The sequence below is a fragment of the Monodelphis domestica genome, chromosome 7, assembly GCF_027887165.1.
Source record: "Monodelphis domestica isolate mMonDom1 chromosome 7, mMonDom1.pri, whole genome shotgun sequence".
In the NCBI taxonomy this organism is placed as follows: domain Eukaryota; kingdom Metazoa; phylum Chordata; class Mammalia; order Didelphimorphia; family Didelphidae; genus Monodelphis; species Monodelphis domestica.
Genome location: NC_077233.1, coordinates 154724396 through 154739818, shown reverse-complemented (window position 1 = coordinate 154739818; position 15423 = coordinate 154724396). Strand labels below are relative to the sequence as shown.

General features: G+C 36.9%; 1 protein-coding gene across 4 annotated transcripts in view; it reads right to left on the bottom strand.

Annotated features, from left to right (window-relative positions):
* The window catches only part of ELP1 (elongator acetyltransferase complex subunit 1), a 105212-nt gene extending 100120 nt beyond the window's left edge, over positions 1-5092 (bottom strand). For 2 of the 4 annotated variants that reach the window (XR_008913576.1, XR_008913575.1), the window contains exons 1-2: positions 4734-5026; positions 978-1140 (exon numbers count right to left, since the gene is read on the bottom strand). Coding sequence is in view for 1 of the 4 variants with exons in the window: in XM_001362098.4 (XP_001362135.2) it covers positions 978-1127 (150 nt within the window). In the remaining 3 variants the exon portion in view is untranslated. Of the gene's footprint in view, positions 1-977; positions 1141-4733 lie in introns of those variants that run through there. The other 2 variants (XM_001362098.4, XM_016424086.2) reach the window with 2 other exon arrangements.
* Positions 5093-15423: the final 10331 nt, after the last annotated feature.

Sequence of the window (15423 nt, the reverse complement as noted above, 5' to 3'; positions counted from 1 at the left end):
AAATGTGCTTCCTATTAAGACAAATGGTTTTCTATCCCTAAGACACTACAGGGATGTCATGGATGTGATTCATATTCAGGCAGAACTATATTACGTAGTTTTTGAGGTTCCACCTAACTCAGAAATACTAGGATTCTGATTTTAATTCTTCAAAAACTATAAGCAGTGATACTAAAGCTAAAAGCAAACACTGGTACTTCAATAGTTATTTATGAATGGTATAAGATTATGGAAACAAAAAAAAAACGGATTCTATTAGTTCCTTTCAGTTTGTCTAAATTTCTTTTTTAAACATCAGTGTCATTTCACAATGAATTTCACTTGCTTGGAATGAATAAAAAATAAATTAAAACAATATATTGGCCAGTTCTGAAAATATATGCCTCCTATCATGACTATGGTGTCTACCCCTTCTCTTCTGAGAGGCAGGAGGCATATTTCACCATCAATCCTTAATTCTTACAGTCCTTAAAAAAATTTTGGGATTCATAACCCCTCACAATGCAAAATCCAAATTTATATTAAATTAGCAAGGTGCATGGCATTTCACTCAACAATTCAAGCAAGTAGTTGTCTCTAATATGCATCTATAACACCAATAAATCAAAAGGTTGGTTCCTTGACTTCTCCCTCCCTGCCATTATAGTCCCTATGGGATATGGAACAAAAGAAGAATGTATAAACTCAAAACATGTTAAGAATATATGCTATAAATAAGTATTTCTTTGGTGGAAATGGAATACCGGTATGCTCAAGCCAACCTTCTGCCTACTAGAATTTAGAGAATGGAAATAAATCCATTACTTGAAATAACTACACCTTTTATAATGATACACGTGAATCAGTAAGGACTTCTCATTAAAGGAAGAATGATAGCCATACAATTAAAACCACACCACTCAACCTACTTGGAGTATTTATAAGAACTAGAAAAAGGTTATGACAAGATGATATAAACTTCTCCCATAATGACTCACTTCTCTTGCAACAGGATCCACTTCTATAAGCCCATAACCTGAGCCAATGAGCAGTGTCCCTTGATCAGTCCGAAGGGAAAAGCACTGGGGTTTTCCAAGAGTCTGTATATCCTTGAACTCCAAGGTCCGAAGTAACTTTAGGTTGCGCATGGTGAATGAACAACTGTTGGGAGAAATAAACTCTCAAACTTAAGCAGCATTTGATCAAAAAAAGGAAAATGAACATTATTAAATCACAATAAATATTACCTATTTATGAGTAAGAGGGCAGGAAAAAGGATTAAAATAGAAAACCAGGCAACTATAATACTTTCTGTATAGATAAAAATTCTCTGTGGTTATATGAAAACACATAGCAGAGCATCAGAAACTGGGAAAACTGAAACCTGTTTCTAGCCCTGCCATTTAAAACAAGTAAATCTATGAATTTCATATTTCTTTTAACACTGAAAAAAAATCCAGGATACCTTGAATATTGAAAATATGAAAGCACCCAAAGCATATTTTATCTAAGGATACTTCTGTTCTTTAAGTAAAAATAACAATATAATCTACATAATCATCAAATGAGTATTAAAAGATAGGTCATTCCTTTTCTTTTTTAAACCCTTACCTTCTGTCTTAGGATCAAGACTGTGTATTGGTTCCAAGAGGCTAGGCAATTGTGGTTAAGTGACTTGCCCATTGTCACACAGCTAAGAAATATCTAAGGCCATTTCTGTACCTAGGACCAGGCCTGGCTATCAATCCACTGAGCTGCCCCTGATATGCTCTTTTATAAAAGAAAATAAAACTTATCAATATGACTTTAGACAAGTCACTTAATTTCTCTGGGATTCAGTTTTCTCATCTATAAAATGGAGAAGTTGGACCTGATAGTTTTCAAGGTAATTTCCAGATAAAAACCAAAAATGCACATATACAAATTAAGCTGAACAAGAAACATAAAATTACTACTTTAAAAAAGTCTTAGGAGTTCAATGATCTCATAAAAAGCTGATTAAAACCATTAGGTCTTCCTGGTATTGGTTACTGTGAGGATCCTATTTATATAGTAGGCTCAGTAGATTGAAAGTTAAGCCTAAAGATGAAATGTCCTGGGTTCAAATTTGAGCTCAAGATACTTCCCAGCTATGTGACTCTAGGCAAGTCACTTAATCCCCATTATCTAGTCCTTACTGCAATTCTGCTTTGGAACTATGGAATAAAGTTCAAATTCTTTAGGTTAACATTCTTAGGCTACACTTCCCTAGATTTGACCCACAACTATCTTTCTAATCAAAAAGGGAAATGTTATAGTTGTTACTATAAACCACATAGTATTGATTCTAAGATGGAAGGTAAGGGTTTTAAAAAACGTAATAAGCTATATATAAATATTAGGAAAACCCTCCTTGGCTTCAGAGAAACCATATTCCTTTGGTTTTTATCCTGCCTCATCAATCTTTCTTCTCTATCTCTTTTGTTATTTATTCTTTTCTTCCTTACCCCTTCAGTAAAGTGTTCCAGAAAGTTTTGTCTTCTACTCTTTTCTCTCTAGATTTTCTTCCTTTCTTATCCTATTTATTTTCATAATTGTCTCCTCCTTGCAGACACCTCTAAATCCATTATGTCCAGCTTTAGGTTCTTTCCTGAGTTCCAGATCTACATCTCTAGTTGCCTATAAGACATCTCTACATAGAAACCATGTACCTCAAACTCAACATGTCCAAAACCATCTTCATTTTCTCTTAAAACTTGTACCTTCCTCTGACCTGACATCTATGGCATCATCACCAGTATCCCCTATTCAAAATGTTGTGAAATAATACTTCTTTTTAACCTCATATCCAATCAATTATTTTGTTGATTCTATCTCCTCAGCATTTCTTAAGGTAGGATTTATCTATTCTACGATAAATTGCAAGCTAAAAGAAACTCTCCTTTTTTTTCTTTCTCCTCTAATTGCTGCCCATGATAAGAAATATATACAGGTCCTGCTACAGCTAATAATGGTTACTATAGTCAATTGTAAATATACTATATACAGCCTGTGGAATAAAATCCAAATTCTTTAGGCTATCATTTAAAGACTTCCCAAGATTTGGTCCAAAACTTTCTAATCAGAAAGAGACATGTTATAGTGGACAGTACTGGAAATAGAGCCCAAGTTCTCCTTCTGAAACTTACTAGCTGTGTGAGATGACAATCACTTAACCTCAACAAGGTGATTGTTTCCTCATTTTTAAAATGAGCATAATACATGTGAGTACGTACCTAACAGAGCTCTGATATCCAAATGAGGTAATGAATGTAAGCACTGTAAATTTTTAAGAACTATAAAGACATCATTTATTATTAGGATCTAGAGAAGGAAAGGACTTTGAAGAAACTAGTTCAGCCCAAGTGGTGCTGGAATCTCCCTCTCAATTTCCAACATTGCTACCCCTCCCCGCACTTGACTATTAATTTAAGTTTTGACTCTTCTGACACTTTAAGGCACTGATAATTCATTCCAGTGACTTCCCTCTGTTAATTATTCACTATTTTTCCTATATGTGGCTTCCTTTGTATTGATTTTTCATGTTGTCGCCCCTATTAGATTGTAGATTAGATTGTAAATTCCTTGAGGGCAGGGACTGTCTTTTGCCCTTTTTAATATCTCTAGCACTTAACATGGTACCTTGAAATATGGTAGACATTCGTTAAATATTGATTACATAAATGTTTATTCCCTTCCCTTTCCTCCTACCAGTGTACCACACTGTTTTCCATAATCAAATATGAAAGGGTAATGGCAGTAAGAAATTACAAGTTAAGTTTACAAACTTATTGGTGAAAAATGTGCTAACTTAAATTTATATCAAATCTAGAACATATAGGCAAAAGGAGTAACCTAACTGGCACTTTCTTATACTACCTTAATTAGAGGTTCTGTCTAAAACCCAAATTATGCCTAGCAAATTTTTAACAAGTGCTTTCCCCCTCCCCCTTATTTTATTTTAAAGATGATAACACAAGAAAGGGCCAAATAAATGTTTCAAATATATACAAAGCAAGCTATATACAGGAAAAACAGGAAAGAATTAAGAGGGAAGGCACTGGAGTTCAAAAGGGTTGGTTTAGACTTCCTGTTGAAGATAGGTTTTAGTTGATTTAAAGGATGCCAGAGTTCAATACGAATACAATCCCACGGGCATAAGTAATCTTATTCTTCTTTGAGCTTCTACAATCCCCTTTGTGCCCTCCCTGTGCCCACTCTGCCTAGTATTTGGTATTTGTTTGACTGTCTTCTCTCTCCTATTACAGCGTCAATCCCTAAAGACCAAGAGCTCATCTCCACCATCTTGGTACCTATGCCGACCACGCCTCCTCACTCACAGCAAACATTAAGGGGTGAACTAAGGAATCAATGAATGGGGCGACCCCTTCTTCTGCCGTTCCTGGTTATAGCTAGTGAGACTGAGTCGGCGACAGCAAGAGATCAAGGAGGTAAAGAATTAACTGGGGGGGGAGGGGGGCGGATTAAGTAACGGTCAATCGAGGAAGCCACCCTGGTGAAAAATCAAGGGGAATCCCCAGTGCCCTGGAGAACCAGAGCCCCTTCCTGTAGAGGGCACGCGCAAAGCTGCTCACCCGGAGAGGGGGAGCGCGCGTGAAGGTAAGCGCATGCGCCCTCTATGGATGCCCCTGCAACCATGCCCACTCGTTCTTACTCAGGAATGGGTCTCAAATGGCCAGATCCCCATCTCTTGAAATGACTGCGCATGCATTTACCTGCGGCTGCTCTCGCTCTAAAGGAAGACCAGCAAAGTCAGTGACCTAGCCAGTGGCCACGCGCCCTCCTTTCCTCTGAGCGCAAGCTCTCCCAATACAGAATAGCGAATGTCTCTAAGCTTCGCCGGTGTCGTATCCCGATACGCAAGCGCCGGGGATCGTGGCACCAAGCTCGTTCCAGGCCGCGCGCGTGCGCGCTCTCGGACCTTTTTGAGGCTTGGTTTCCGGCTGGCAAGCATGCGCATGTCTGTACCGTGTTTCGTGAGTCCGCGCGAGCCTGACTGCAGAATTGGTGCGCGAGCTCCAGTCCTGGGTGGCCACGGGGAGAACACGTGACGACAACAAGCCCTCGTGACTGTGGTTTAGACACGTGACGACTTCTGGGGAAACGGCGGGAATGTTAAATGAAGGGTGTCCCGGGGATGGAGTGAGGTGTGGACTCCGGAAGGGGAGCGGCAATTCCCTATTTTCCCCTCTCCACAATCAAGACCCTGAATACTGAACTGTCTACACTGCCCCTGGCACAGATGCTACTGAGGAAGGGGAGCACAGCCACGTACATAATTGTCCGGGCACCCTGCTGAAGGCAGCACATTCTTTTATACTGACTCCTCTGGGCACTACCTCTAAAATCTGTGCCGCTTCTGAAGTTTGCCACAATCCTTTAGGTTGAGACATTTTGATAAACCTTCCTCTCCTGTACTCCTACATCCAATGTGGTAATCAGGTGCCAAGTTAACATTGAGTTTACATCTATGAGGCTAATGGAAATTTTACTTTTTTTTTTTTATTACACATAACCAAACATCCTAGGTCAGTGCCTCCTTAGTTCTCCCGAGAACAAGGTTTTCTAGCTTCCAGACTTGTATCTATATCCCATTCTCACTTTCCTCCTCCTACATTCAACATTTCTTAGGTCAAAACCGACTTTACCGACTTCGTCCTTAAGGTTGTATTATCAAAGATTCTGGAGTAGTTTGTCATTTCTCCAGAGTATCTCCATTTTACCGATGAGGAACTGAGGCAAACACTGTTCATTACTTGTCCAGGCTTCCACAGCTAGGAAATATCTGGGCCCTGATTTGAACTTAGATCTGACTCCAGATCAGGTATTCAATCCACTTTACCATCTGCCTGCCCATTTCAACACTTAGCACCTAGCACCAAGTGAAAGAATAATCTGTTCTGAGTCACCCAGTACCAAAAATAAAAATAATTAAATAACTCCCTATTGCCTACTGAAAACAACAACAACAAAAACTAAATTCTTAAGCTTGACAGCCAGGAGACCATTGCCACTAGATCATACCATATATGAAGGAAAGTAAGATGAGACTGGAAAGGGGCAGCAGTGCAAGTCATGAAGGGTTTTGAATGCCAAATAACAAGATTTTAATATTTGATCCTGGAGATACTGGGGAGCCATTGGAGTGTATGAAAAGGATGTGACATGGTCAGATCTGCATAGGGGGAAGATCATTTTGTTTGTTTTTTAAATTATGACTTATTTATTTTTAACATTCTTTTAAAAATTCAAGTTCCAAATTCTCTCCTTCCCTTCCATCCCTCCCATACCCAGTGAGAAGAGAATCAATATGATATCAATTATACATGTGAATGTGGAAAATCCTAAAGACTCAGATACAAAGTTGAAACATCCAATAATTTTAGAAATGTAATGTAAAAACAAAGAATATAAATATAAATATTTAATAGAATATAAATGAACCCACATAGATCATCAGCATTTTATATATTACTAATAAAGCCCTATAAGAAGAGCTAGAAAGAGATACTCCATTTAAAATAACCACAGATAGAATAAAATACTTGAGAGTATACCTGCCAAAACAAACCCAGGAACTACACAAACATAATTCTAAAATACTTTTAACGAAATAAAGTCAGATCTAAACAACTGGAGAAATATTAATTGTTCATGGATGGGCAGAATTAAAATGACAATCCTTCCTGAACAAATCTACTTATTTAGTGCCATCCCAATTAGATTTCAAAAAAAACTATCTTATCAAAGTGGAAAAAATAATAAAAATTTTTGGAATAACAAAAGATCAACAATAGCAAAAGAATTATTTAAAAAATATACAGAAAGGGGGGCAGCTGGGTAGCTCAGTGGATTGAGAACCAGCCCTAGAGACGGGAGGTCCTAGGTTCAAATCTGGCCTCAGCCACTTCCCAGCTGTGTGACCCTGGGCAAGTCACTTGACCCCCATTGCCTAGCCCTTACCACCACTCTTCTGCCTTGGAGCCAATACACAGTATTGACTCCAAGACGGAAGGTAAGGGTTTAAAAAAAAAAAATATACAGAAAGGAAGGGCATCTAGCAGTACCAAATTTTAAACTGTATTATAAAGCAGTAATTATAAAAACTATCAGGAATAAATAGCAAATAAATAGAAAGGTAGATCAGTGGAACAGAACAAACAATTAAAAGATTATAATAATCTTGTATTTGACATAAGTATAGGTCCAGGCTATTGAGATAAGAAATCACTATTTGGTTAAAAATAGCTGGGACCTGGGACAACTGGAAAGTAGTTTGGCAGAAATATATAAACCAATATATTAAACCATTCACTAAGATATGATCAAAATTCATATATGATCTAGACATGAAGGGAGATAAAAGCAAATTAGAACAGGAAACATTACCTACCAGATTTATAGATAGGAGAGGAATTTATGAGTCAACAAGAAATGGAGAGCATTGTGAGATATAAAATGGATAATACTGAGTACATAAAATAGAAAAGTTTTTGGTACAAATAAAACATTTCCATGATTAGAAGGAAAACAGAAAATTGGAAAAAAATTTCAGTCTTCCAGAGAGAGGTCTCATATCTAAAATATAGAGAGAATTTTGTCAAATTTAAAAAAATAAGAGTCATCCTTCCCAAATTGATAAATGGGCAAAAGATAAGGACAGGTCTAGAATGAAAAAAATCAAAGCCATTTATAGGTGTGTGAAAAAATACTCTAAATCACTACTAATTAAGGAAGCGCAAACCAAAACAATTCTGAGTTATCATCTCACATTTGGCCTATCAGATTGGCTAAAATAACAAAAGGACAAAATGATAAATGTTGGAGTGGATTTGGAAAAATGAAGACACTGATACACTTTTGGGAGAGTTGTGAAATGATGCAACCATTTGGAGAACAAATTGGAATTATGCCTAGAGAGTTATAAAACTATGTATACTCTTAGACCTAGGATCTATTTCCCAAGAAAATCAGGAAAAAAGGAAAAGAACCTATTCATTTCACAATATTTATAGCAACTTTCATTGTGGTGGCAAAGAACTCAGAATTGAGGGAGTGTCCATCAACTAGGGAATGACCAAACAAAATGTGGTATATGATTGTGAAGGACACAACTACTGTGTCATAAGAAATAATGAGCAGATTTATTTTTTTAAACTTGGAAAGAATTATATGAATAAGAGTGAAACACATATACAGCTACAGATTTAATGTTTGAAGAATAACTTGTGAATGTTCACCTGCAGAGAATGAACCAAGATGTGGAAACACAAAAGACATGATATCATGATTTATATATATATATACGTTTCTCAGATGACACTTCTATGCTGTAGGAAGGGGAGAGAGAGGCTGAGATACTTAGAAATAAATTCTATTAATAAAAAAAATTTATACATGCAAAATCATGTAAAACAAACTTTCCATTTTTTCCATATTGCAAAAAAAAGCAAAAAAAATAAGTAAGAAAATTATACTTTAATTTGCACCCAGAGTTCATAAATTCTCTCTCTGGAGGTAGATAGCCTTTTTTTCATCATGAATCTTTTGGAATTGTTTTGGATCATTATATTGATCAGAGTAGCAAAGCCTTTTATAGTTGATTATTATTACAACTTTGCCCTTACTATGCACAATGATTTCCAGTTTTCACTTCACTCTGCATCAATTCATATAGGATTTCTCAGGGTTTTCTGAAACCACCCTACTTGTCATTTCTTATAGCAAAATAGTACTTCATCACAATTTTATGCCACAACTTGTTCAGCCATCTCTAATTGATGGGAAAGCCCTCAATTTCCTCAAATTCTTTGCCATTGCATGATGAACTTTTTGGCCGTAGAAACTTTTTTTTTTACCCATACCTTCTATCTTTGAATCAATACTAAGTTTTGGTTCCAAGGCAGAAGAGCAGTAAAGGTAGATGATTGGGATTAAATGACTTATCCAGAGTCACACAGCTAAGAAGTGTCTGAGGTCAGATTTACCAAAAAAGTCGTAAAAGATTTGTTGATGAGGTATTCAGGAGTTTGTATCCTGTATGGTGGAGGGAGGGAGTACCTCCTGCAGAGGAAATTCAAGATCATTTTGGAGGTGATGCTGAACCATTATGATAGGATTGGATGGCCAGGCAAGATTGTTACATGAGAGCATATGTTTGGAACACATTACAGGTAGATAGTGAATTGGGAACAGAATCAAATGGGAGGAAGAGCGTGGACTGGATTGCATTTGGAAAATTATACAATGTTTTAAGTTATGTCAAATTGTTTCCTGGAATAAAGCCTCATGTTTTCAACATAAACATTCTCTTGGTGATGCTGTATAGTTGCAAATCCTGGAACAGTATCCTCTGAGGAATCAAAGTAGCAAATGACTAAAAGGACAAAGGTGAGTATGAAAGGAACAAGTAGTAGACCAGAATGGCCATTGACTTTTCAGTCAGAGACCTGAATTCAGATTTCAGTTTTGCTATTTTTCTGTCTGTGACCATTGCCTCCACGAGCCTCAAATTCTTCAACTTTATTTAGAATGAGCAAGTTGTACTGCATGGTTTCCGAGGTCCCTTTGAGCTCTACATCTGTGCTCCCACAATATATATGACCTCTCTTGGGTCTCTATTTCCTCATCTATCTTGGTACAAAGGAAACAATTCTTGTGACTTAGAGCATCTACTCTGGGTGATATATATATCTGCACAATATGAAACTGAGGCCTCGAGACATTTGGTTATTTGTCTAGAGTCATACAGATAAGTAAGTGGCAGAAACTTGTATTTGAACCTGGGTTTTCTTACTTTTTCAAGCTCAGACCTGTTTCTACTATATGTCTGTAAGCAGGGATATACAAATTAATGAGATATGTTGGGGAGCAGAATTAGAGTCCCCAAAGAATATAACGTCCTGAAATGTTACCAAGATTTAAAAAGATAGATATTTAAAAGCATAAATATGAAGTCCTTGACTAGGCTTAATATGTAATAACCTATGTAGAACAAGATAAGGGAGTCATAGTCAGATTGGCATTCATGTGAAAAACCTCCAGGATTTAGTTGACTGTAAATACAATGTGAATCCAAAGTTAACTGGGCAGCCAGAAAAGTTAATGTGACCTTAGGCTATATTAATAGTTGACATTTTCAAGAATAATGCTCAGGATGAAGAAAGTGTTCATACCACTTTATTCTGCCCTGTCAAACCACAGATGCAACACCAAAATCAGTTTTGGAAACTATATTTTATGAAAGGCTGGACATGTATGGTCTAGATACATGCATGGAAGGACACACATATCAAGGATACAAATGTAGCTATGGCACATATGTTAAAAAGACAATTCCCATTTCTGATACCAAAGGAATACAGGGATGCAAATGTCTTCTGATGATATCATCACAGTTCTCCCTTGGTTTCACTTTGTATATATAGGTATCCCTTCCACATCCAGACTTACTCCATCACAATTTCTATATATTGCAGGTTGACGTAAGAAATTAAATGAGAATTTGAGGGGAGTTTTGTGGAAGCTGCAAATGACACACAAAAAAGTTTAGAAACTCAGAAATGCATAAATGTATGGAGAGTATTATATAATGTCAACATATTTTATCTTTTGATATGCAAAATATACAAAATTTCTTTTTTAAAGTTAAAATAAGCTAAAAGTTAAGTTTGTGAAAAGAATGAGGAAATTAGGAGACAACACACAAAGGCTAGAAATGTAGAGATATCTTTAAAAGTTTAGTAACTCATAAATGCATATAAGATATTGTTAATACCTCATAAAAGAAAAAGAAAAGATTCAATCTTCTCCAGTACCAAGGGAAGGTTGAAAATATTTACTCATAATTTTTAGATCTCGGAGCACTCCACCCCTAACACCTCAATGTAGAAGGGATACTTGTAGTCTCTGCCTTAGTCCTTGGCAGAGATGATACATCTTCCCTTTTAGAGGTAAAATAGTCTCTATCCTCCCTCTTTTACATTACATCCCAGAGACTTCAGCTTCATTTCTTTTAGGAAAGTAAGCCTATATAAACCCCATATTTTATATCTTTATAAATCTTTTATTAACCCAAATTTTATATATCATACATTAATCTAGGGACAAAAACCTAACTTCCACCTCCTTTGGGGGGGGGGGGGGGAGGAGCCATTCATTCCTAGAGGTTTAATGCTAGCTTTACCCCCCTCAGAACAAAAGCTATCATTGGTAGGGGCCAACCTCCTTTGGTATACAAAATAGCAAATAGCCAGTCAAGCAGATCTTATAGACATTAAGCTTTCTTCAAACTTAATGCTTTCTGCTAGGAGAAAACACACCTTGGTTCCAGGCCTCCATCTGATTTGGTATTAAAAAATCCTAGTAAACTTCATCTAATTCCTTAATGTGAATCCTGTCGCCTCAAAGCCCCATTCAGAAGACACCGTTAAGGAAACACCACAAAGTCATGTATGAGGTAGTCTGGATTGTATTTATTTTTGCAATATCCTACCCCTCCTTCCCCAAGATAGATAGCATTGAAAGTTATGTTGACTCAGTGACCCATTTTTGCCAGACCTGCTTGCACTCAGGGTGGGGGAAGGTAACACAAAATTTGCAGCTTTTTTTTTTATTACCTGTTCTTTGTCCAATATCCTATCTATGGTGTTTGTACCCTTATCTGCAAATTGTCCTACACACTTGCTTCCTTGGAGAGGAACTGAGATGCAAGGGCCCAACCTCTTTTGTTCTATATGAATTGTCTTTATCTCTTTAGAAAGTTAGCCATGAAAGTTGGTCACTTGGAAGCTATTTGCTGATCTCTAGTTGTTGTCCTATAAACGCTTTGCTCCCTTGATCTGCTTATAATAAATTCCTTTTAGTGATTTTTTTGCCTAGAGTTTTGCCTAAGTAACATAGGCAAAAGCCTAAACAAAGAATTTTCCTTTCACCAATAAAGATTTATTGAGTATTTGCTATTTACTAGGCACTGGGGTAAGCACTGAGAACACAAATACAAACTAGGACAATTCCTATCCTCCAGGTGCTTGCATGTTTTTTTTTTTTAACCCTTACCTTCTGCCTTGGAGTATTGGCTCCAAGGCAGAAGAGGGGTAAGGGCTAGGCAATGGGGGTCAAGTGACTTGCCCAGGGTCACACAGCTGGGAAGTGTCTGAGGCCAAATTTGAACCTAGGACCTCCCTTCTCAATCCTGACTCTCAATCCACTGAGCTACCCAGCTTCCCCCGTGATGCTGATTCTTGACAATATTCTAGTGTATATTTGATGAACATTGACAAAAATAAATATAGATATTGTTTCTATCATGCAGCTTATAAGTTCTCTCATCCACTTTTGTGTCCTTGACAAATTTGATTAGCATAATATTTATGCCTTTATCCTTTCTTTATGGAATTTGAGTTTTTGCATAGTTGTAAAGAAATCTATTTTGGAATCACAGAAATGTCCATTTTCTAGGTATTTCTTTTTTTCTAGTTACTAGTTCCTTTGTTATAGAACTGTATGATTTGGTTTATGGGGCAGCTAGGTGTTATAGTGGATAGAGTGGTGGGCCTGGAGTCAGAAAGACCTTAGTTCAACTATGGCTGTAAAAACTTGCTAGCACTGTGACCCTGCACAAGTTACTTAATCCTGTTGGCTTCAGTTTCCTCATCTATAAAATGAGATAGAGAAGGACCATTCCAGTATATTTGCCAAGAAAAGCCCAAATGGGATCATGGAGAGTCAGACATGACTAAACATGATTGCTTTATCTTTGTTGAAGGCTAAGTTTTATTTTATTTCATAACATTTTATATTACACTGAAATCTGCATTGATTTCACTCATTTCCAGTTAGGTGGAAAAAAAATATTGTTGAAACTAACCACATCTTTTGATTTAATGATTCTCTTGCCAGAATTTTGTTCCATGTCTTTTAGAATCATTTGGAGTTAAAAAGTCTTGGGTTTGAGTTTATTTACTAGTTGCATGATCCCAGGCAAGTGACTTAAAAACTGAAAAACTTGTGGAAGAGGTGACACTTCAGAGGCAGAGATGAGGGAACACATTACAGGTATGGTACAGGTATGGTAAAGAGAGCTCTGGGCCTGGAGTCAGGAAGAACTGAATCCAAATCTAGCCTTAGGCACTTACTAGCTGTGTGATCTTGGTTAGGTCACTTAATCCTATTTGTTTCAGTTTTTTCATCTGTCAAATGAGCTGGAGAAGGAAATGGCAAACTACTCTAGTATCTTTGCTGAGAAAGTCACAAATGAGGTCTTGATGAGTCAATTATAAATGAAAAAACAAACAAACCAAAAACAAGAGAACAGCAACTGAATAGGTGGATGAGATAGCATGTTGAGTTCTGGGAACAACAAGTATTATGTTTTAGCTGGAAGGGAAGTGTTTGTGAAAGGCAGTAATTGTTTCAAGTAAGTTTGATCGAAGCTATATTGTTATATTCTTAAATAATAAGTCAAGAGTAAATATTCTCCTAAATTTTTTTTTCAAGTGGGGTGGGATGTGCTCTGACCTGTATATATTAATATAATATTGGGATATATGAATATAAAAAAGAGATGGAAACCCCTGAAACTGTATATATGTAGTAATAGCAGGAGTGATAGGGAATTTGATCTGAGGCACCTTTAATAAGCTGGTCATGTCCTCTGAGCCACCTTTATTTTTAAGGTATCAAATTTTACTTTATCTTCCCCCCCAATTACATGTAAAAAGTTTCTAACATTTTCCAAAGAATATTGTGTCTCAGATTCTCTCCCTCCCATTCTCTACTTCAAGCTCCTACTCCCATTGAGATGGCAAGCAATTTCATATAGATTTTACATGTACAATCATATAAAACATTTCCCCATATTAATCTTTTTGTGGAAGGAAACTCAAGTAGAAAATTAAGAAAGTGAAAAAAGTTTTCTTTGGTTTGGATTCAGACTCAGTTCTTTTTCTCTGGAAGTAAATAGCATATCATGAATCCATTGGAATAGTTTTAAATCATTTTGTTGCTGAGAATGGCTGTAATTCATAATTGTTCATTGTAAATTATTCCTGTCATTGTGTACAATGTTCTTCTGGTTCTGCTTATTTTACTCTGCTTCAGTTTGTCTTATCAGGTTTTTCTGATTTCTTTCTTGTCATTTCTTAAAACACAATAGTATTCCATCACAATCATATACTATAACTTAATCAGTCATTCCCCAATTGATGGCTATCTCCTCACTTTCCAAATCTTTGCTCCCCTTAAAAGAGTTGCTTTAAGTATTTTTGTATATATAGGTCCTTCCTGTGAATTTTAGATTTACTCCACTCTGCTTATTCTTTAGAATTCTAGCAATCAGGAATGTATACACCCCCACTTAAGGATTAACTGTAGGGGAGGATAGCCTATGACTGGCATGTGCTAGCAAGTGACAAATCAGAAAACAACTGATTGACCCTCTGAGTTGGCCTAAGCCAAGCTTAAACCACCATTGGTACATGTGAGACACATGAAGTGATGTAAAGAACTGCCTTTATATTTCTGGTCACTTCCTGTGAGAGGGGGCTTTTGGCAGCTTTTGGTGTCCTTTGAGGCTTTGGCAGACTTTGGCGGTGGAATTGACTGGGAGGAGCTCTGAATTGTGGTTCTAGGTGAGACTACTTCCCTGACCAGCCACATGGGGAGTGATAAGACTGTCTCCCCTTTCCCTTGACACTTCTGAAGGTTCCAGCCTCCAAGGAGGCCCCTCTTCTTGGAGGAGGCCTCCTAGCTGGAAGTCAAGCTAGATTTAATCTTCTGGGAAGGCCCCTTGGTTGAGGCCTCTGAACTCCCCCTGGATCAGGCCAGGCTAGAGCAGATCTTCTACCCCTTCCCTCTTTCTCCATCATTCTTAATTTTCTTCTTTCTATTGTAAATAAATCACCATAAAATTCTATTCTGACTTGAGTAATTCATTGAGATTTAGAATTTAATCCCTGGCAACCACTAATATAATATATCCAGTTTCAACCCTAAATGTTATCCTTAACATTCCCCCCTCCTTTTTTTTATCTCTTTGGGATACAAACCTAGTAATGATATTGCTGGATCAAAGAGTAAGTACTATTTTATAGCCCTTTGGGCATAGGTCCAAATTGTTTTCCTTAATGACTGAATCGGTTCACCACCCCCCCAACAGTGCACCATCTTTTCCATATCCCCTCCAAGTTTTGCCATTTTCTTTTTTTGTCATAATAGCTAATCTGATGGTACCTCAGAGTTGTTTTAAATTGCATTTCTCTAAGTAATAGTGAATTCTAGCATTTTTGCATAACTTTAGAGAGTTTTAATTGTTTTGTTTGAGGACTTCATATTCTTTGACTATTTATCAATTGGAGAATGATTTGTATTCTTATATATTCAACTCATTTCTTTATGTTTTTGAGA